The sequence below is a fragment of the Coturnix japonica genome, chromosome Z (assembly GCF_054131305.1).
Source record: "Coturnix japonica strain WE chromosome Z, WE-NBRP24, whole genome shotgun sequence".
NCBI classification, from domain to species: Eukaryota; Metazoa; Chordata; class Aves; order Galliformes; family Phasianidae; genus Coturnix; species Coturnix japonica.
This window is the reverse complement of record NC_140702.1, coordinates 22,147,519-22,170,824: the sequence shown is the minus strand read 5'-3', so window position 1 is coordinate 22,170,824 and position 23,306 is coordinate 22,147,519. Positions and strand designations below refer to the sequence as shown.

General features: G+C 38.8%; 1 protein-coding gene and 1 long non-coding RNA gene across 14 annotated transcripts in view; one reads left to right on the top strand and one right to left on the bottom strand.

Annotated features, from left to right (window-relative positions):
* Positions 1–1,037: 1,037 nt before the first annotated feature.
* LOC107306304 (uncharacterized) lies at positions 1,038–7,538 on the bottom strand. 2 transcript variants are annotated; one of them, XR_001552072.3, is made up of 3 exons: positions 7,343–7,538; positions 2,923–3,002; positions 1,038–2,365 (listed from the first exon to the last, which is right to left on the bottom strand). It is a non-coding gene; the product is annotated as an uncharacterized LOC107306304 (long non-coding RNA). The 2 variants fall into 2 exon arrangements; XR_014939288.1 differs by having other exon boundaries at positions 2,923–2,996; positions 7,343–7,481.
* Positions 7,539–7,562: 24 nt separating this feature from the next.
* The window catches only part of AUH (AU RNA binding methylglutaconyl-CoA hydratase), a 95,252-nt gene continuing 79,508 nt past the window's right edge, over positions 7,563–23,306 (top strand). For 11 of the 12 annotated variants that reach the window (XR_014939285.1, XR_014939284.1, XR_014939286.1 and 8 more), the window contains exons 1-3: positions 7,563–7,802; positions 17,477–17,544; positions 17,642–17,729. Coding sequence is in view for 8 of the 12 variants with exons in the window: in XM_015849381.3 (XP_015704867.2) it covers positions 7,598–7,802; positions 17,477–17,544; positions 17,642–17,729 (361 nt within the window). In the remaining 4 variants the exon portion in view is untranslated. The remainder of the gene's footprint in view (positions 7,803–17,476; positions 17,545–17,641; positions 17,730–23,306) is intronic. The other variant, XM_085528571.1, reaches the window with a different exon arrangement.

Here is a 23,306-nt window from a genome sequence, read left to right as displayed (position 1 = left end):
TAAAAGCACTCTCTTGGCTTGTAGCAAACTTTTCTTCCACTAGGACCTCCAAGACCTTCTCTGCGAGGCTGCTCTCAAGTTCTTCTCTCAGTCTGCACTCATCTGGGATGGCCACGCAACACCTTGCACTTGGCCTTGCTGAACCTCACTAAATTCAGGTGGACCCATTTAAAAGCCATTTAGATTGCATTCCTTCTCTTGTTTCAACTGCAACACTGTCATCAGCAAACTTGCTGAGGGTTCTATCTCCTCTGTTTCTAGCTTTAGATTAATAACAGCATAACAGCTGTTTACATCTTACACTGGTCATTGAAAGGTGCCACTGAGTATTTTGTAAGTGCATTTTTTTCTTCTAGATGTACTGTATCTGACTAATCTGGTGGACCATGTTATACATCTAGTAAGATGTGTGAGTCTTAGGAAAATACACTAAAAATGACTAAAGAGATGAAAAATCTGATCTCAATGAAAAGTTGTTTCATGAACATGACAGTCATTTGAATAAATCTTTAAACAGTACTTAATTATTAATTAATTGTTCCAGTAATTACCACAGGCTATATGTACCACCTCGTAACAAAACTTTATTATCCTACTCTTCTCATGAAGAAAATCTTTTTTCCCTTCATCTTGTTCACTGTTGTGGCCATTTTGTGTCCTGTTTTGGTTGTTAAGATAGTTTAAGAGCTTAGAAAGAGTCATTTTATGACACACTTCTGTATCTTTTTTACACACAATTCTCAAAACATTTATGCTTCCATAGTCGAAAGAGAAAAAAATTCAGAATTTTCCTTCAGTGGATTTAAATAATAAATTGCCTTACTCTTTGTACATCCATTCTCTCTTATGCTTGTTACCAGGGCTTTGCTATTTGAACAATGGTTTCTGTCTTCTCAAGCCTTGATTTATTTTTATATTTGATCCTCTCCCGAAGTTCTAACTGAATTTGCAACACCAGAGATTTCTACAGCAACAAGCTGATGCTTGAAACATAAAATTATGATGAATGCAACAGAAGATTAAAAGGACAACAAGTCTATCAGTAAGCAAGATTTTATTAAAGCACAACCGTGCTCAGTTTATAAGGCAGAGAAAGAAAAACAAATGCCAAATTTGCCTACATTTTTTAGTATTACATTTCTCTGTCCATACACCTTGGCTATTTATTTCAGATGTTCACAATATCTGATGTAACATTTGTGGCACTCAGACTTTGCCAGAAGTTTTAGATGTTCATTGAATTTGCTCATATGTATCTAACGTAAGCCAACCTTCATGACTATGTGCAGTTGTAAACGAGCTTAGCAGATGCAGCAGGTTCTCAGCACCTCTGAAAAACCACAAAGCATATCACATTGAATTCTGACAAACTAATATACAGGGAATTGCTGAGCAGTATGGCTGTACAATTATTTGTTTTAGAATGTCGTTTATGTTAAGAAATGCCACTGGCTTAATGTATTAAGAGTCATAAAGCCCATTTTTAAAAAATACTTTCAGTCTAGCACTAATTCATATAATCACAAAAATATCTGTGAAAAAAAAATCTGTGACATTTTCTTAAGTTGAATTCTGTTATTATGATGAGTCTTAATTATAACACAGACATATGCATGTGGATTTCTGTTAGGTCGAATTTCTATTGTACACTTTACAGCTTGAAAGGCTACTGGTTGCACTGGAAGACTGACTAATAACCTCATCCCAATGTCAAAGCAGATTCCAGTAAAGAAGTGACATTTCTTCAGATGTTCCATCTTTTTCCCACCTCAAAAGTGGTCATACAGCGACAGAGGACCTGGATTCTGTGGTGACATCCAGGCTACAAAGAAAACTACAAAAGCTTCATTCTAAAGAAACCACAGTATTCCTTCATGCTCTTATGCAGTGGTTACTGGAAAGACTCTCCATTTTATTTGTTTTGCTCAAGGTGCAGGAATCCCATGTATGACAGAATGCCCTCTTTGAGCTTCACTGGCAGACAGTGTAGGGTGGAGGAAGAGAAGGATGTCAAGGATACTTCTTATCAGTTCCAAGAAAGAGAAATCTTGACATGACGACTCTGATACGTGGATTAAGAATAACACCATGAGCCATGCCACCACACTTTATGACAATAAACTTGTGTGCATGGTTTACTAGCTTTTCTGAACATCTTTGGAATCTCTTCCCACAAGCAGTTTTAAAATATTGTTTCAGGACATGGAAACACTGCATTCCTGTTCATACTTTCCACTTATTGTTGAACTGCACAAATCACAGAAAAATGGCAAGTTTAAAGAACTTTTCTGACCACACTCTACTTTTTTTTTTTCAGGCGTATTGTTGAAAGAGCACAAATAGTACAATTTTTTTCAAGCCACTCCTGTAATAGAAAAGTTGCAGACATCATCAGACTTACATTTTGGCTTAGACTTAGAAATATTTCTTATTAAACATTTTTTATTTTTATTTTTATTTTCTTACGTCTTCCACTTTGACAAGCTGCTTACATACATACACCTTTCTTAACAGCTGCTGCCAGTGCTGACAGGACTCAGTATATTGTTTCCCGCTTAAGAGGTAAAACATACTTTATGAAGCACCAGACAACTGAAATATTACTTTAAGTTTCGGGCATGAAGTGATATACACAAAAATATACTCCCCAGAAAATAACTGTTGACTATGATTCTTAAGAGAAGTTATTTTTTGTACATTATTTTTCCCGATGCTTAATTTTTACAAATTGCAAAAAATGTCTCTTGGATGATATTCTAATTTTGGGGATATACAGCTATATATCTTTAAGGAATGTCAAGAAATTTGAAACCTGAAAATTGCTGTCTTGGAAACGGGTGTTTGCTGTCATTGGTAAATAGCTCTGTATTTTGTCTGTATTAGGGAAAAAAAAACCCAAAAAAACAAAAAAACCCTACTCACCTAGTACTGATTTTTCTTTTATTTTCACATGCACGTGCTAGGTTCCATCTTCTTGATCTCACAAGAAAAAACAGCTTATACTGGGAAGTATGAATAGTAAAAGAGTTAAGAGGAAACAAATTTAACAAAACACAGAGCATGACATAGAATCTGCACCCATTTAACCTTTTGCTCTATCCTGGAAATTAAAGTCATAAGGTCATTCAAATTTTATTTACATTATAAGAGCTCTTACACGTGAGAGAACAAGCTGAAAATGCTCACTCAGCTTATCAGACTGTCTTAATTGCATTAGTACACAGAAAGGAAAGAATGTAAGAAAGCACATTTAAGATTAGAATGTAAAAGATAACCTACTCTAATGAAACTATATAAAACATCAAAAAAGCCCCCAGTGCTTTCCCCATATGGTGTAAGAATGAATGTGATGCATTTCTTACGAAGGATGAAATACGGTCAGTAGATCTCTGTACAACATACAGTGTATCATAAAAGACTAAAAAGGAAAAAGCAACAAGCATAAATACAGTTTACGTTATAGCACCTTTTTATTTCCAGAGTGATTTGTACATGTGGCATTTTTTTCAAGCAGTAACTGTGCAGCCCTTAGCAAAAAGGTAAACAGTGCCTTAAACTTCACATATTATCTACAGTCTGTCCACAGTAAACTCAGTTATTGCCTTTAGGCATAAACCATCTTGAAAACAAGAAAAGGAAATTTGCAGAACAGAAGGGAAATTTAATTCTGCCATTCAGAAACACAATATACTGCTTAAATCCTATCCTGCTCATGAGCAGTAATAAAGAATTATATAAGACTGTCTATAAGGTGCTGATGATTTTTCTATAACATTTTCTAATGAGCATAAAAGACCAAGTTTCTCTTAGCTCCTAGTATGAACTCATATTTCATGGCAAATGCAATATCTTTGAACAATGTCGATATTCTTAACATTTTTTTTTTCCATAAGAAATAGCACCATATCAGGATGCAAACAGTATTTTTCACCTCCTGATTAGTTCCATTGAAATGACCACCATTACTTCAAATTCAGTTTTTTTAAAACTATTTTTTTTCAGATTATTTTAATTTTTATTTCATCAAATGTTAGTCTGAAGAAAAATTTCACCAATAAGTTAGTAAATCTTTGTTGTCCTTTTCTGAGATAAAACTTAACTCTATTTCATTCTTCTATATACCACATAGTAGATAAGGTTGGCCTACCATCTCTGTAGCAGGGGCCCAAATAGCTTTTTAATGCATAAAAAAATTGGGAAATCCACCTTTTACTAGAATTTCCTATCAACCATCCTAAAGTAAATCACACCAGCATGGTTCCAGCTTGCTGTCTGTGCTTCAAGTTAAGCTTTCAATTGAATGGTGTAAGAGCTTGTCCTCTCCTGCCAAAGGAAAGACCCTCTAAGATACAAGTTAGTGGTTACTGCAGTCTTGTAGTTCCTCAGAAGTATATGAAGGTGAAAGATGAGTATAGCTTCATTTAAACGCTCACCTAGAAGCCTGGAGAAAATACACTATTTTAACAGTACTAAAACATAGCTGAAAATGGTACATTCACCACAAGAAAAGTATGAAAAAAACTGAAAGTTTTTAGGAGTCTCTGCTTATGTAAATTCTGTTTCCACTATCTCTACTTGTATACAGACCTATAAAAAGAAATAACTTTTTTTTTTATTTTCAAGTTGAGGATAAGCTGTGTGTCTTGCCCTAGAAAACATTCTGAACATTTTCTTTCCTAAATATCCACTAAATTCTGTTGCAAGTACCTATGGCATTGCTTAGGTTCTGACCTCCCAACAACAAAAAGCTTTAAAAAAGTTAAAAATCAAGATTGAAAATGCTAAGGCATATGCAGACTGGACAACATAATAAACAGTGATATTCTGTCATTAAAAGCAAATAAGTGATAATTAGAAGAGAAAAAATCTCCTGGTAGGAGGTGTATATAACCTTTATAAAACAACTTAGAAAACAAGTAGCTAATGGATTACACTCTGAAATATCAAGTGATTTTACAGAGACAATTAATTTACAGCATGCAAGTAGGGCATGTGATTTACCTTGAAAAGCACATATTGGTGCTCTGCTTTTATCATTAAATAAATACTCTCTTTTCACTCTCACTGCACAACACTTTCAACCCTCTTTTCAAGGGAACTATTTGTTACACCTTATCTATACACAAAATGTAAGAAAATCAAAGACACAACTAGCCCAGATTCTTTTTCCTCCACACTTTTCCTGCCTTACTGTGCATATTATTTGTCCTTTGTCATTGTTAGCTGTTTGCTTGGCTTTTCATATAAATACACATACAATTATTTCTCCTGTCTCATTTCTAATCATCTATCATTATTCTTAATAATAGCAAATGCCTAATCAAACATACACAAGTACGTTCCCATTCCATGTTCTTAGATATCTAATTTAGATTTGTAGTTTAGAGGCCACATTCTTCCATTATCTCTAATTAAGTGAGAGAATCATGGCAGAAGGCCTGCACTGAAGTGTGAGGAATTACATTTGGAAGAAACTTCTTGCTGCGAACCATGTAGGCAGTTTCCCAGTTTTTGGACCTACGTGCTGTTTTCAAGTAAAAGTTGTGTGTGAAGCTAAAAAGGGTCTGCATATTTCCCTCTTCAGTTTCTGCTGCACACTGTGAGATCCTGAACCTGATGTGCACGGGCTTTCCAAGGAAATTCCAAATAGAAAATAGAGAGGAGGACCATTTAGGTTTTTTGTTTCTTTGTTTTTCTCCTAGATTAGTTTATAACTGAGGACTATACTACAAGTAAGCTGAATGCAGAGAACTGCTATTCTTTATTTATATCAGTTTAATTTTCATTCATGCAAACATTGCTTCTCTGGGCATAAGGGATGCTGAGTCAAGATTCACACATTTTTTGCTCTGTCAATTTATTTTACCCAGCACAAACCATCAATATTTGGATTTCTGTGTAATGAAGTGAACAGGTCACCAAACAATGTCATATGTAATTAGGTAGTTATGTAACAGTTTTCATTTTGTTGCTCTAGTTATTTTTTCTTATTAGCGTATATTATTTACGTAACAATCTGCATGCCAGTACTCTCCCTCTGTAACTAAACGTGCTTTCCACATCCTATTTTGACTTTAGAGCTCTTTTAGTAGAACTAAATTGCAGGGGAAAAAAACAGGGAACCAAAATACGGAAAATATTTCTTCCATCCAAGAAGCATTCCATCATGCTTGAATGGCAGTGCAATGGGAGGAACTGAATATACAGTACTGCAAAATGTACTGTACTACTGAACTGCCACAATAAAATATATTTATGTATCATGCAGTTTTATGCATTAATACAGAGACGTAAAGAACAGAATGACTTTAGCAGCTATCTTTGTGCCTGCTGCTGTGCTCCAGCAATGCAGATGTGGGAAACTGCATTAGTGAAAAATTAAATATTTTTACCTCCATACGCTAAAAAAGTACAATAAAATAGTGACAATGTAGAAGAACGTGGTACTTACAAAATTATTTGGATTATAATAGTGATTGTGGGCATTAGTATAGCAGATATGAGGTTGTTAGGCATGTTTCCATATGCTGTCCTCTTTTCAGGAAAGCACTTGTGAGACCTTGAGCCAAGTAGTCTGGGAATCACTGCACACAACTGCTTAGCAGAGACAACACATCTGCCTTTGGCTTCAAAGCAATATGATGGTAAGGGCAGTGAGTCCAGTTCTGTTTGTACTGTCTTTTTAATCTAATCTGGTGTCTTTCATAACAGTGTTTCATAACTTTGCTTCCACAGACATAACTGGGTACTGTCTCTCAAAATCTATCCAGATAAAATATAACATTCCTCAACTGCGAACCAAGCTTCCAAGATAGTCATTCATTATCCCTTTATACCTTTTGTGTACTGCCAGCACTACTGGAACAGGCTGCTAATCACAAGCCACATTCCTGTTTAAATAGTAAAACATAATGAATGGAAGGTGACAGTCTGTTTCCCCCTCATTTGTCCTTCAGAGTGTTCTGCCAGAATAAACAGGTCGTTATCTTTAGACTTCCCTCTCTCCAGAAGGAAGGCCCTGCTAAGCAACCCCGCACAGGAGGAATGCAGCACTCAGTGAGCACAACTGACAGCTGGGGCCTTCCCGTCTTGCTTTCCCCTCAGTCTGGAAAACCAACTTCTACAGTTCGTAAGGATAAAAGGGTCACCCACACAGAATCACACAGAATGACGCGGGTTGGAAGGGACCTCAAGGATCATGTAGTTCCAACCCCCCTGCCTGGCAGGGCCACCAAACACACACCTTTACTAGATCAGGTTGCCCACCCAAAGGCTTGTATTCAGTTCTCAAGTTCTCACAGCGCACACCTCCAGAGACAGTGACTCCACTGCTTCCCCGTACCTGAGAAGAAAGCTGCCTAATATCAAACCTCAGTGTAGGAAGCCGGTTTAGTAGCTTTAGTAGCCTCATTCCTGCTCCAAGGAGCACAGCTCAGCCCGGTGTCCGCTTAGCGAACACACGAAGCCCCTGTGAGGAGCGCGGCCCTCGCGCCCCTGTGGCGGCAGAGGGGCGGGAGTTGTTGGCGTCCCTTGCGTGGCGCCGCTGGTCACGTGTGTTCGGCAGCGAGGCTGGCGGCTGCGGGGCGCAGGCAGCAGCATGGCGGCGGCGCTGGGTGGCTTGGGCCTCTTGCACGGCCGCTTCAGGCTGGCTGCCGCGGCCGCCGCCACCTCCTCCGCTCTCGGCACCCGGACTCCGGTGCGAGGAGGAGCCGCCGCTTTCCTCTCAGCCGGGAGGAGCTACGGGTCGGAGGCGAAGGAAGAGGAGGAGCTGCGAGTGCGGTACCTGGATGATGAGCACAAAGGTAACGGGGAAAGAGCCGGCCGCTCCTTACCGACCTGGCCACCGGTGTACGGGGCTGTGAGCCGAGGTGACGGTGGCACCAGGGCAGGAGGGAGGTGCCACAGGGCGTGCTGGGGGGCGGGCGGCTGCGGGTCCTGCTCAGCCTCTTCACGCCGGTACTGCAGGGCCGCTGTTACTTGCAGGAGTGGGTCAGCAGCGCTCCTGGCTTCTCAACATACTTTGCTGGATGTGTGTCTCATTTACTACCCACTTTGCTGGCAGATAAAGTTTAGAGGATATTTGCTACAATTAGCATCCCACACCTGCTATGCGCTTTTGGACAGATGGAGATATAGAAGTTGAACCCTCGTTTTCTTGTGTGCAGCACTGTTCTGTGACAAATGCGTTTCTTTAGGTAGATAGTGGGTCTTGGAATGATCGTGTTAAGGTGCAGGACTCAGGGTATAACTCTCAAAACATTGACTCAGTTATGTTAAACTTGGCACACATCTTTGAGTAGTGAACTCATACACACATACACATATATGTATTTGTGTATGTAAAACTTTCAATTTTATCTTAAGGGTTAGAAGATCCATTTTTTAAGAGTCAGTAAGATTAATGATGTAATCTGATCCTGAAATCCAGTTCTTATTGTTCTGTTTCCAACAGTTTCTTAGAGACAGTACTTCTTCACTCCTGTTTTTTTCAGCCTGGAGAAGAGAAGGTTGCGGGGTGACCTCATTGCAGCCTTTCAATACCTGAAGGGAACTTACTCCCAGGAGGGGAGTAAACTCTTTGAAAGCGCTGACAATAGCAGGACTAGGGGAAATGGTTTTAAGTTAGAAGAGGGAAGATTTAGGTTGGATGTTAGGGGGAAGTTCTTCACTAGGAGAGTGGTTAGGTCCTGGAACAGGCTGCCCAGGGAGGTTGTGGATGCCCCGTCCTTGGAGGTGCTCAAGACCAGGTTGGACGGGGCCCTGGGCAACCTGATCTAGTAAAGGCGTATGTTTGGTGGCCCTGCCAGGCAGGGGGTTGGAACTACATGATTCTTGAGGTCCCTTCCAACCCGGGTCATTCTGTGATTCTGTGATTTTTTCAACCAACTGAGGAACTGGGAATTGGTTTTAAACATATGTTTTAATTTTAAACTTATTTAAAATTGAGCTGGGGGCAAGACAGGAGCAAAGAAGGTTTTCTAAAGTGTTGGAAGGCATTTTTGCTTGCACATTCTTTGCCTTTTTCTTTCTGCATCTACCCTAATAGTAGACGCGTACTGCTAATGCACACCATCCTCCTTTCCCCATGTGACAAGTTCATCTGTGTGAGTTTACAGCATGTAATACCTATGCTCCATTAGGATGCTAATGCCATTTAAGCCCCAGTGTTCTTTGTCACTAATCTCTTAACATACCATTTCCTTCTCCAGCAGTTCCTTCTGGGTCTTTCCAAGTGGGATCCCACCACCATTGCCCCTTCATATTCTTCCACTTCATACTTCTTGACTGTGTATGGGGGCAGACCCCGTCTCTCTGACATACACATGTTTATTTGTGCTATTTTTCTGTTCTTGTACATACATAGTATTTCTGAGTTGCTCAGAGGAAGATGTGTCATCTCCAGTGCTGCATGGGGAAGCAGGAAAACTGACCAGAGCTGCCTCACACAGAGGTGCACATCTTGTAGCTCTAGATGCATCTTCCAGGCAAAGTAACAAACTGCTCTGCTCTGTAACACTTTCATGTGACTCACACACCACACTTTTTGCAAAGCTTTTAGATGTATAATGAAATGAGAACATATTTGAAAGGGAAAATTATTGAATTTTCTTATTTGAGACAAAAGAATACGTAATGTATAATTTGAATGTGTTTGTAGAATGCTTATATATTCTGAACAATGTGTAAATCACATTGCCTTTAGTATCACTTTCCTAGAATAGAGATAAATATGTGTGCATTATTATTTTTTAATTAGATACAAGTCTATTATTTGTAATTGTATTTGATTATCACTTCAAGGTCTGAAATTTATTAAAGCTGTTGGCATTTCAGAACTTCTAGCCAAGCTGCATTAGCATTACAAATTTGGATGAATTTGGGGTTTTTAGTTCAATTAGTACATGTAAGATAATATTTTAATGTCATCAGTTAGAATGTTAATGTACATAAGACGTGCAAAACAATTATGGTCTCATTTGAAATAGTTCTTTCAGAGCTTGAAAAATTGATAGTTAGCTGATAAAACAGAGAACTTTATCTTCTATTTTTAAGGGAAAATGTTTGAGCAGCTGAGATGTACTGATTTAAGGAGTGCAGGAAGATACGCTGAAGAACTTAGAGATAAAATGGTAAAGGTGTGTACTTAGGATTTTGAAAATTGTTGAGTTGCTTTTTAAAAATAATGCTCAATACGTATCTATATTATATGATACGTGTAGGTACCTACTGAAACTGCGACCAGTGGAAACAACAAGAATTGTTCATGGCGCACTCACTGTGGTTTCTTGTTTCACTTAAGAAAAACCAATAAATGGAGACAAGCAAAAAACCAACTTCTCTCTTTTCTCTTTCCGCTCTCATTTCAGATTTTTTAAAGTTATTTAAAAGTACATTTGGATTGATAGTGTCTTTGCATATGCATAATACAAATAAATTATTTCTGTAAGTACTTTTTACGTAGATCAAATTAATCTTTATAGGACAAATAACTAGTATGAATGTTATATATATATATATATATATGTTATATGTTATATATAAGTAAAGGTGTTACTACTGAAAACTGAGAATGAATATTGTTTTGAAAACTACAACATACAAAACAGAGCAGATACAAATCATTAAAGCACACTTTCCTTTGTACTGACATAAACTGTAGTGTAATGTAATGCAAGATCTAATCGTTTTACTTAAATTGATTCACCCTGTTTTGTTTAATGTGGAAAGAAATACAATCTCAGCGGTTTTAAATAACAATAGCATCATATGTATTTTGCTGTCTCTCTTGAATTACAGGAACCTTTTAATATGACTGTTAAATAACTATTTACTCATAAAAATCCCATATTTAGTTATGCTCTGAAATGAGGATGAATCTGGGAGTTTACAGGTGTTTTCAATGTATCGTGCATATATGTAGGTAGCTCTGAAAGTAATTCCCCTTATTTCCATGGAAACTAGAACAGATGTAAAGAGCACAAAGCACTGTTTGATGGAGGAAATTCGTGGCTACAAAACACTATTTTTCAACACAATCAAAACTATTAGGTGTACATTGTCACCACTGATGAATGAGAGCCTGCATGTCATGTTCTAAGTGCCTTCTTTACATTTGTCTTTAAAAGTCAGACCATTTATTCTTGGAGTACTCTACCTCCTGACTTGGAAGCCTGAGATGGGGAGTAGAATAAACCCCCACAGTCAGAAACCTACAATTCTGCCTGGACTACCACACGTCCATGGGGCCAGATGTGATCCACCTGAAGGTCTGGAGAGATCTCATTGCCCGTCTGCTTTTCATCATGTGTTAGCGTTCTTGGTAACTGAGGAGGTCCCACAGAACTGGAGGCTGCTGATGTTATTTATAGAATCATAGAATTATTCAGGTTGGAAAAGACCTCAAAGATTATCAAGTCCAACGACAGCCTAACCATCGTACCCTAACTCTAACAACCCTCTGCTAAACCGTGTCCCTGAGCACCACATCCAGATGGCTATTAAACACATCCAGGGATGGTTACTCAACCACTTCCCTGGGGAGCCTGTTCCAGTGTGTAACTACCCTTTCTGTAAAGAAGTGTTTCTTAACATCCAACCTAAACTTACCTTGGCAGAACTTGAGGCCATTTGTAGGAGGATGCAGGTAACTGCAGGCTTGTCATCCTGACCTTGGAGACGGAGAAGGAGAGAATCATCTTGTGAGTTCGCACAGCAAATCATCTTGAGTGAGATCGCACAGCTTGTGTAGGATAGACAGGGGATCAGGCCCAGACAGCATGGATTTGTGAAAGGCAACCAACCTGTCTCCTTGACAGACTTCAGCGAAGCCTTTGACACTGTCTCCCACAGTATTCTCCTAGAGAAGCTGGCAGCCCCTGGCTTGGACAAGTACATTCTTTGCTGGGTAAAGAGCTGCCTGGAGGGCCATGCCCAGAGTGTGATGGTGAATGGAGTTAAATCCTGCTGGTGACTGGTCACGAGTGGTGTTCCTGATGAGTTAGTACTGGGGTCTGTTCTGTTTAGTATCTTTATTGATGACCTGGAGAAAGGGATTTAGTGCACCCTCAGCAAGTTCGTAGTTGACACCAAGTTCAGAGAAAGTGTCAGTCTGCCTGGAGATAGGAAGGCCCTGGAAAGGAAGGATCTGGAAAGGCTGGATCTCTGGGCTGAGGCTCAAGCAATGAAGTTCAACAAGACCAAGTGCCAGGTCCTGCACTTTGGTCGTGACAACCCCCAGCAACGTTACAGGCTTGGGAAGGAGTTGCTGGAAGACTGTGTAGGTGATGGATATGAGGGTATTGGTGGCTACTCAGCTGAACATGAGCCAGCAGTGTGCTCAGGTGGCCAAGAAAGCCAGTGGCATCCTGGCTTGTATCAGAAATAATGCTGTTGGCAGGAGCAGGGAAGTGTTCCTCTGTACTCAGCTCTGCTAAGTCCACAACTCAAGCATTAAGTTTTGGTCCCCTCACTATAAGAAAGGTTTGCAGGTTCTGGAGCATGTTCAGACAAGAGCAGTGAAGCTGGTGAGGTGTCTGGAGCATGTGTCTGTTTCAGAGTATGTTTGGATCTGAGAGATAGGATGTCTTGGGAGTGGAGGCAAGCGAACTACATACTCAGAGCAGCACAGAGGGGTATGAATTTTATTTGATGCGCACGCGCACACACACACACGGAGGCATCTGCCCTAGATAATCTCAGTGTCAAACAGAAACTCCCTAAGCAGGTGCAGTATTACTTACCTACCTTTGAGAGACGGGTGAATTGCTGAGTGGGTGAAAGATAAGGAACATGCCAGTAGTACATTTGACAGGAGGTGTCAGAAGGATGCCGCCTGCCTCAAGGTGTACTCTTCCTCTCTTGAATCCACCACTGCCTCCCTTCTGCTTTTGTTCTCCCCAGGTTCTACAGGGTTTTTCCACTTGCATGCTCCATCCACATGGTCAGCGCGTGATGCAGAGCTCAAGTGGAACACCTGCTTGCAAAACAAGATAAACTAGCAAGGTCAGCTTCCTACCAAAACAGGATAAGCAGCTCTAGCTGCAAATGCTGCTTTCCTCAAAACTGTCGTGCAGCCCATGGTTCTAGTCATGCAGTCATCCAGTTATGCTCTCTGTCAGAATACTTTATTTCAGTCAGTTCAGGATCATTCTTTTGTCCAGGACCTTTCGGTTCCCAGACACAGTGTCCTATAAGGAGCAGCTGAGGAAACTTTAATGTTCTGTAGAGAAGAGGAGGCTCAGGGGAAACTTCATGGCTCTCTATAGCTGCCTGAAAGAAGGCTGTGGTGGGGTAGGGGTTAGCTCTTCTCCTGCGTATCTAGTGATATGAGAGGTAATAGCCTCAAGTTCTGCCAGGGGAGATTCAGGCCGGACATTAGGAGAAATTCTTCTTTTTGAGAGAGTAGTTAGGTGCTGGGACAGGCTGCCCAGGGAGGTGGTTGAGCCACCATCCCTGGAGGTGTTCAGGAAATGTGTAACGTGGTACTAAGGGATGTGCCTTAGTGGGGAAATGTTGATAAGTGGACATTTAGACTGGATGATGTTGGAGGTCTTTTCCGAGCTTGGTGATTCTGTGATCTGTAAACATCCGTTCTAGTGGAAGTGACCTGCTGTCACAACTGCTGAAACGTACCACCCACCTCCTCACTGAGCTCGCATCCACAGTTTGGACATTTGCTCAGCAAACATTGATGAATGTCAATAGGTGCTTTTTATTTATTTATTTATGTTACCCCACACGGAGGAACTCAGTGGCATCCCTTTGCCTCATACACTCTTCCATGTCACGTGCCATTTTGTCAGACTGCCCCTATGGTGCCATCTGTCATCCAGCAACAAAATGTAATGGAATGATAGCGGGAAGGTTCAACCTGTTCAGCCATACCACCAGTATCTGCTTCTAGTATTTTGGGCCAACATAATGAAATACAATGAAATTACTTACGGGAGAATTCTTCTATGTATGTATGTGTATCCTTTTCTCACTAAAATACAATTTTGCTCTTTTTTTTTAATGTGACTTAATTATAATTTTCTTTTTAACATTAAAAATTATGTCTCAGCTCTGGTAGCAAGAGCGGCATTCATTGCATTTACTTGCACTTTTCCTTTGCTGGGACAGGAGGCAGCAGGTAGAGCTACATCAAACCAGTTTGGGATCACACAGGAAATGTAGAAGTCGCAGTCTGGTTATAAAGAAGGAATCACCCCTTTCTGAAGAATCAAGGCTTCCCAAACACTCCAAATGAGGCAGTCTCCAAGTAGAGATGCTTCCCTTGTGGTTGCCAGCCCTTAGATCAGGTTAGGGAAGGGTGTGTGACCCCTTGCGGTTGCTCAGATAACCTGCTTCCTTGGGCTGGCTATGCCCAGTTGCCACCAGGTGCTCAATCACAGGTTCAGGCCATGATCTAACAGTTCCCATACATTCGCCAACGGCTGAGAAATAATACCAACTGTCCAAGACTACTTACATAGCATTGGTAGTCATCTTAGTCCCTTAGAAAATCTAGCTATTAGAGTGAAATTTGATTTTTAATATGTATGATGAGTAATAGACACACCTTATTTGCTAAAGAGTTTTCTGGAGTCATGTGGAAATGACTGCCAGTAAAGAAATAGGAAATTAATACTGCATTCGGCATTGTCTGAATGCCTGTTCCTTTCTAATGTATCCGCAACTTCCTTGATGTTTTAAGGATACCAGAGTTCCATTATTATAATTTATTCTGATAAATTGTTTGTGAATGTGACGACGAGTTTTTACTACTTTTCACAGATAAGTTTTTTGAATTTTTTTTAAGATATTTGTATGCCCATACGTGGGCACTTTGAGAAGAGTGAACCATGGTTAAATGTATCAAATGAGGGTGTGAGGTTTTTCAAAATACGTGCAATCAACTATTCTGTGTTGCTAACAATAATTGTTAAAATGGTTATTGATAACATTTGTACTTGTATATTGTATATATATATATATTATTTTATTTTTTTTTCAGAAGGTTTGGTAGGACTCTGCAGTGTTGCACAGTGTCTGATTTGTCCTGTTTAGGACACATTTAACTTACATTTATATTCCCATATGACCAGGGATTTAAATTCTCGTAGATATCCAAAACAGGGAAGACTTGTCTTCAACAGTTTCTGTTAGGGTGAGCCCCAACAATTAAATCAGAGTTTTCAGCAAACTGACATGGCAAGTTGTATTCCAGATTTTGGTGACAAGGAGATCTTGGAGTAGGCCAGGGAGGGAAGAAAGTACATTCTGGGGGTTAAATTACTCAAATGAAAATAAGTTTATTTTTCTACTTTGATAATATAACTTTGAGCAAGTACTCAATTGATCTGTATTTTGATAATTGGTTAATACACTGGAAAACTTCCCAAGCCTTACTGCAGTTTTAAAAATAACCAAGGAACTTAAGGATGCCCAGACAATATTGTGATGAAGTATTAGAACAAAACTGACTCAAACAAGCGTTCAGGGAGTATTGTTTAATATGCCTCATTTCAATATATGGTTGCCTCATGTTCTCCTCATATGCTTTCCTGGTTGCAGTTATTGCTTTATTTTTTTCTCCCCCTCTTATTTAGAAAATGGTAATTACTTCCCACTTATCAGGGAAGGGAGCCAGAAGTGATAGGTTTATGATGCGGTGAGATACTTCTATGACTTAACTTGTATGGTTTGTCTTTAAGGGGCTCTTCTTCATAGGAAGACTACTAAATATGTTTTAATGTTAATTGGAAATTCTTTCTAATACCGATGATGGTAACTAAAAGAGTTTTGCTGCCATTGAAAAAACATACTTTTGCGAAGGACCTTACTTTTTAGTTAGAAAAATAGTTTGAGATGGTAATGTCTTCACATTATTCTAACTTGGATATGCAAGTATACCAGCCTTAGAGCTTAAAATCAGTGCCAGGTTATCTGTCTTCTTGTCGCTTTTAAACATGGTGCTGATTTTGCTTTATCTGTGTGTATGAAGATAAAATGTATTTGAATTCAGAATAATCCTGAACAACAAGTTGTGACAGTAGAAAAGTGCTGCAGTCAGAAGCATGTAGGAATTTCTGTTTGAATGCTGATTGAGGGCTGTTGCAGTTGTGTTGATGAATTTAGTTTGGTTTTAGAGAACAAAGGAATGAAGATTTTTTGGATCAGCTAGGCTCTTCTCTTTCTTAATAAGGATTAATTGGACTGTGGGAGCAAGCAAGAGCAAAGTGTGCTTCGGTTTAATCATTTTAGTCTGAGCTTTGGGCATGGTAGCTGGTGAATGGAAGATTTTGTTTTCAGATTGGTAACTGCCGGAGGAGCAGGAGCTCTGTTTAACAGTCTGTGTGTATGTAGGCACTTCCATTCAGGAGGAACGGGGGTGGGATTAAACACTAATAGGTCATCACTTTGGGATGACATGTTTCTGTGAAAGAAATAGTATGTACTTAGGAAACAAGACAGCCTCCTAAGGTGACTAGGAGAGCTAGAAAATATAGAGATTGTTCTTGCAGAACTCGGTGTTGTGGTAATAAATATACAAGGCAAATACTGAGTTCCTGGTAGATTGATGGCAACATTGTGGGCATTTTTGTTTGAGATAAAGGGAGCTCCCTTTTTCTGTTTCACTCCTGGTCCCAGTTTCACTCCAGTGCTAGTCCATTGCCTTCTTTTCATTTGCCTTGTTTTCTCCAGTTGAAAACAAAATCCTGGCCTTAACAAGACTGGATCAATTTCAGTTTTCTTTCTAGAACTTGGGAAATTGTAATACATTCAGGTAACAGTTGTCTAAAAGATTATTATCTGGATAAACTTCTTGGGATTTTTCCATTTTATTATCATGCCTGTTAAGCTAAGGGAGAAGGAATAAGGACAAGCAGTTTGTGCTCCTTGTATGACAGGGATCAGTGTATGTGTAATCAGTCATTTAGCCAACTGATCTCTAACTGGACTAAGGGAGAGATCAAAGCTGTGTAGCCTAGCACTGAGCTTGTGTCTTGAGAGAGAGTTTCTGTATGTTTTATTGTTTTTAAACAGAAGCTCTAGTGTATTGTTGCTAGCATTCTCTCTGTGTGTCTTCATCTATCTGTGTCAGAACTGCTAGTCTTAGCAGTGATAGCACTTCTTGCTGTAAGGAGTTTCTCAAATCAGGCTGTCTAAAAATGGAAGCAGTGCATTAGTTTGCTTGATTACATGTCAGCACTTCGTGCACAAATGTGAAATTTGAGCATGCCGTGGTTTAAGATTCAGCCCTTGTAACCGCGTGATAGTGTTAGATTTTTACTACTTAAAGTACATCATTTCAGTTGAACATTGAAATGTTCAACATTGAAAAACTTAAGTCCATTTTTTTTTTCTTTCTAAAACTTAGTAGGTAAGTGACTATATTAGTATGTTTCTTCTAGAATCCTGAAATTGAAATAATGTATGCGCATGTTATATTTTTCTGTATTGTAACAGTGACACAATTTTTCTTCCCCTCCAGGAATTGTGGTGCTTGGGTTAAACAGATCTCATGCCAAGAATGCACTTAACAAAAATCTTTTAAAAATGGTAAGTGAAAAGAATAGTTTCTAATATGAAGGTGAAGTACTGGAATTAAATACTTTAAAAAGTGTTTGGTTATTTCCCTTCCTCCTTTTCTCTTTAGATGTCAAAAGCTGTGGATGCTTTGAAATCTGATAAGAAAGTACGAACTGTTATATTCCGAAGTGAAGTCCCAGGGATATTCTGTGCTGGTATGCAAACTTAATTTTCCTGAGAAGCTGGAAATCTGTATCTAATTTTTGCACACACACAGATATATATACACAATACACACGCACTCACACAGACACACAGATACACACATGAAAAAAAAAAGAAAATGGAAGAAAAATAAGAGAAATGGAAAAAAAAGCCCAGATTCCAAGGAAACTTGTCTTGTATGTATTCATCTCAGTAACAAACTGAGTGGTTTTATGTGATTTTCCTCAGTTGTTAACAAGAACTGAGCATCTATTTTATTCTTTCTGTGTCATAAAGTGTTTCAAAATCTAAAAAACCAAAAATCAAGCGATAAAAGGGCCCTACCAAACTTGTAAGAGAACAAAAGTTGCAAACAACCAAAAGCTGGAAACAAGAACTTGAGAATCTGTCAAAATATCAAAATCAGTGGAAGCAGACATGTATTTTGTTGATGAAAAATGTTTTTATATTCAGATGTCCAATACAGTGCTATGTTCAAAGTTATTCTTAATCCATTTCAATCAGTTAAATAAGTTCTTCTTTCTAATATATGAATAGAACTGTCAAGATAGAGAAGATAAATTCTAAAGTCTTACTGTTCTCTGCAGTATTTAAGCATTCTAACCACACATAGCATAATTAATTCAATTTTAAAGGCAAAACCTTGTTTCCAATTTTTACATGAGTAATGTGTATAATTCCTGTGTAGTTTAAGTTTTTACTGTTGTTAGTTCTAATAACTATTTTCATTCAGCTTCAGTGTGTTGCTTATAAGGCTTCCATAAGGAATCATTTTGGGAAAAAAAAAAAAAAAAGTAGTAGTCCATGCAGCATTTAGTAATAGATGTCAAGAATTTGAATATAGGTATGATAATCAGCATCTTTCATTTAAAGGTTGCATCTTGATTTTGAAGCAAGAAGTTGTAGAAATTAGTAACTAACAGTAAACTTTGGGAAAATAAACTGTTAAAAGCTGCTGTTTTTAAACTGAGGAAGAGTGATGAGTGTTCAGAGGAACATAGGCAAATGTGTTTTCAAGTTAGGTGTTAGAAAATTTATGTGAAAATGTGTCTATTAGTCGAGTCTTTTAACATATTTTTTTTTCCTAATTTGTTGACATTGGTGAATTTAATGGCAGCTGTAATACAGGAAATTTGAGATCAGACTAATTTTTAGTGAAGGGAATTCAGGTATCCTATTTAAATAGTGTTAATGAAACCCAAGCTGCATACTATTCTTTATTGAATGGCTTTTTCTTGTTAAGATGTAAGGACCGATTTATTGTCTGTTTGTCTGGCTTGAAAAACAACTTTGAGTATGTTTAGAAAGCTGACTGTGGACAACTCAGTAATTTTGTGGATGACAGCAAGCAGTGAGGTGCTGGTGACACACCAGGGGGATGGGATACCATCTGGAGGGACCTAGATCGGCTTGAGCAATGGGCTGAAGAGAACCTTGTAAGGTTCAACAAATCCAAGTGCAAGGTCTTCTGTCCGGGTCGATGTAACATCCACTACCAGCACAAGCTGGGGGATGAAAGGATGCAAGGATGCATCAGAAACAGTGTTGCCGGTAGGAGCAGAGAGGTGATTGTTCCCCTGTACTCAGTGCTGGTGAGGCTGCACCTCCAGTCCTCTGTCCAGTTTTGGGCCCCTCACTGCAGGAAAGGCATTGAGGCCCTGGAACGTGTTCAGAGGAGGGCAACAAGCTGGTGAGGGGTCTGGAGGAGAGGCTGAAGGAGATGGGAATGTTCAGCCAGGAGAACAGGAGGCTCAGGGGAGACGTTATTGCTCTCTATAGTTTCAAGCTACGGCAGCGGAGATTCAAGCTGGGCATTAGGAAGTATTACTTCTCAGAAAGGGTGTTGAGGCACTGGAATGGATTGCCCAGGGAGGTGGTGAAGTACGGACCCTGGGGGTCTTCAAGGAGTGACTGGATGATGTACTGAGGGACATGGTTTAGTGGGAGCTATTGGTAATAGGTGAATGGTTGGACTGGATGATCTTTTACGTCTTTTCCAACCTTGGTGATTCTATGATTCTATGATTCTAATGTTTATATGTGGACATAGGAAGGGAAAATAACTGAGGAGTGAATAAGACTTGGACTGAATAGTTATATCTTTAATCAGTGTTTGGAGTCAGAGTATGGAGAGATTGTAGGAACTTAGCAGAAATAAAAAGTGACAGATGAGCGGATGGGTATACGAAAAGAAGCTCTTGCAATTAAACCAGTGAAATTACGATATTCCAGCAGTGGTGACTGAAGTAAGCTGGAATATCTGAAACAGAATTTGCCTATGATAATGATGGGAAAGAGCTCAGTGGCTGTATTGGTTGCTTCTGTAGACAATGTTAATAGATGTATATAAAGAGGGGAAAAAAACAGAAAGCATAGGGGAATATGGAGAAAACAGGTAGTAGCTTCGGGAACTCAGAGAGGGGGAGGGACTGAGGAGCATGGTATTATTTTGGGAGGCTTTTGTTGGAAATTCAGTAGAACAGACAGACAAAAGTTTTCAAACTTAATTGTTGAAGGACAATATTTTATTTCAGGATCACTTAATTTCTTTTAAAAATGGAAGGATCATCTTGTGAAATGTCTCATCTGGTTTTGCATTATGGCGCAATTCAGTTAGTCTAAACTTTGAATGTTTAATTTTTTTCTGTATTTCCTCATTTCTTTCTTGCGTATGTGGGAATACATACTTTTAAAAACACATTCTTTACGATGATATTTTGGACCACCATCTGGTATTTTGCTGACCACAGATTGAGAAACTTTGTCCTAGAATGTAGTTCCCTTTTATCTGTGGAAAGAAATTCAGAGCCTTTAAATCTTGCCATTCCTCAGCTATCAACAAAAATCTATGAAAGCCACAAGCCAAATGTCTTGTTTCCTTCAAAGGGCTTGTCCACAGAAGCTCACATTTAACTGTTACTTGCTAAATGACAGTGTGGTTGATGAAAATTTTTAAAGTCTGCTGAAGAATAGTGTGGATTTGAGGATGGTTTGAAATTATGGGTTCTTACGTGGTGAACTGAGAGAAAACAGGAGGAATTCTGTAAAAAGACCACAGAGACGTGCCAGCAGTTGTATCCTTTCATTTCTGCTTTCTGGTTCACTTTCTGTATTTTGCTTCTCCTGTCTCTTTGTATCTCCTTTCTGATGCTCTTTATGGATGTGGGAAGTTCTTCATTAATGCTGTAGCACTGATCAAAAGGGGTATGTAGAAGTCAATGAAGAGCCTAGCTGGATGTGTTAGGATTCATTTTCATCGAATCATAGCATCCTTAGGGTTGGAAGGGACCTTTAAGAGTCAGAAGAGGCCCCATTACAGCTGGCCCAGAGATCATTTAGGGATTCCATGATTCTATGAAAATGCATCTTAACACATCCAGCTGGGCTCTTCAGAGGCCTTCTGCTTTTGTTCCAGGTTCTCTGGCTGTAGGTCACTTCTTAGCCTTTCTTTGTCTAAAGGTAAATAAATAAAATATTGGCCTTTCTGCAGTGAACATATAGGACCAGTCATGGTTTACTTAAACTTATATTGCATATCTCTGCAGCAAATACATCCAAGTGTGCAATAATTTGTTATTCAGTATTGCTTCATCAAAGAGAACTTCGCTATTGAGAAATTATTTTCTTTGTGTATACATGAACCAGAGAAGGCTGGAGGGCAGTTTTTAATTGACAGATTTGTATACTTGTTCCTTGGAGACCTTCTTTCAGAAATCCTTGAGATGTATCAGACATATCAGAATATGGATAGTTAACCTTTTTGTTGGTGTTACAACTAGCTTTCAGGGCAGCTTAAAAAATTTGGGTATTGGATCTCTTTAAAAACCACTTTGATCTGAAACATTTTAAGTTGCTGCAGTTTTGCCAATAAACTCCCCCCTTGGAAATGCAGAAATGATCTTTCTTCCAGAAAAAATTCATTGCTTGAGTCTGGTGTGAATAAAGCCAACAGAAATGTTTCGGGTTGTTTTATTTATTTATTTATTGTGGGTTTTTTGTTGTTGTTGTTGTTTTGTTTTTTGTTTTTTTGTTTTTTTTGAGGGGGGGGAGGGGGCTTATAATTTGTGTATATCAATATTTTGTTTCCAGCACAGCTAAGTTAGTTATATGATTTGTGCTTTATGGCTGACATTTCCAGCTGGTGTAGTTTTTCTGGCAGAGGTTTATGAGGTAGACAGGCCTGAGAGCCAATCCTTGAAAACTTCATTTATGAGTTTTTGTTGTGGACTGCATGAAAATGCAAAGGTGGAAAAAAGTTCAATTAACAACCCTGAAATACTCACCTACACTTGCAAGAGTAGCACAGAGGTACAAATGTGGTTAGTGTTTCCTTTTTTGTCTTCCCAGTTTCTGTTGCATAAGCAAACAGAGAGGATAGTACTTTCCCAGATCATACTTTGGTCCTTTGGGCTCCAGCTCATACATAGGAATTGAGAATAGAGTTAATGTACTACTTCGCAGTTCCCTTCTGAAGACCGAAATAACCAATGAAAATACTTTAGTGCCTTGTAAATATTTTTGTCACTATAAGTGCATTTAATTGCCCTAAATAAATCCCATCAGAGGTAGACTATAACTAGGTTCTGTCCTCTTTTCACTTTAGACTTCAACAGTGCTTAAACTAATGCAAGCTGCTCGTAGAGCACTAGGCTCAGTGGCAGGTTGGTCAGCTGTGTGACAGCTTTGTCCTGTAAGTGTACTCATAGTAATCTGCTGAGTTTGGAGTTTACAGCTTGTTTTTGCCTGGTGCTTATTATTTTTCTTCTTAATTTTGTTTCTTATGTTTTCCTAAAACAACTAACAGCTGTCCTGGTTTTCTGGAACACTTACTGAACAATTTAGCCAATAACATGCTTGCTCAAATTATGGCTTGGTACTCTAGTTTACAGAGAAAAAGAACATTATAGAAAAACTGGTTTTAAAAGTCTTTATTTTGGAAATACCTCAGATAACTCCAAATGTTCCTTGTACTGTCTATACTGAAGAAACATTGAATTTCAGAAGAAATTGCAGCAAGCAGAAATTTTGTCTTGACTTTAAAAATGACAGAGCTCTTATGTTCCTAAATGGTCACGTATATGATTATAGCTTTGTAATGTAGCTCAGATTAGTTCAGCATTTTCTAATGTTACTCTTTATATCCTGCCCATGTTTACTTGAACCTCATTGCTAATTGTAGAGCAAAGCACTACACAATTAGCAAACAACAATAAGAAAAAAAAAATTACAGGTAGTTAATGCAGCAGTTGCTTTTATGCTGCATTGTTGTATGTATTAGTTCATGCATTTATAGCTTGTGTTAGTTTATTCATCTATTTGCAGAAAGAAAAAAGAAAAGAGAATGGGAAGATTTCCAGGAATTTTCTCTACAACAGTATAAGAAAGAAGCTATTTCTTTCATCTCCAAAAAGAAAGATGTGGTATATTAACAAGGCAAGTGACTACCATGGAGAAAGGTATCCAGGACTTGAGTGAATTATCTGTGTTGATGTATAATATTGACCTGAACAATGAGGTCAGGATTCCAGGTGATGTCAAGTGCTCACAGACTATGTGGTGGAAATTTG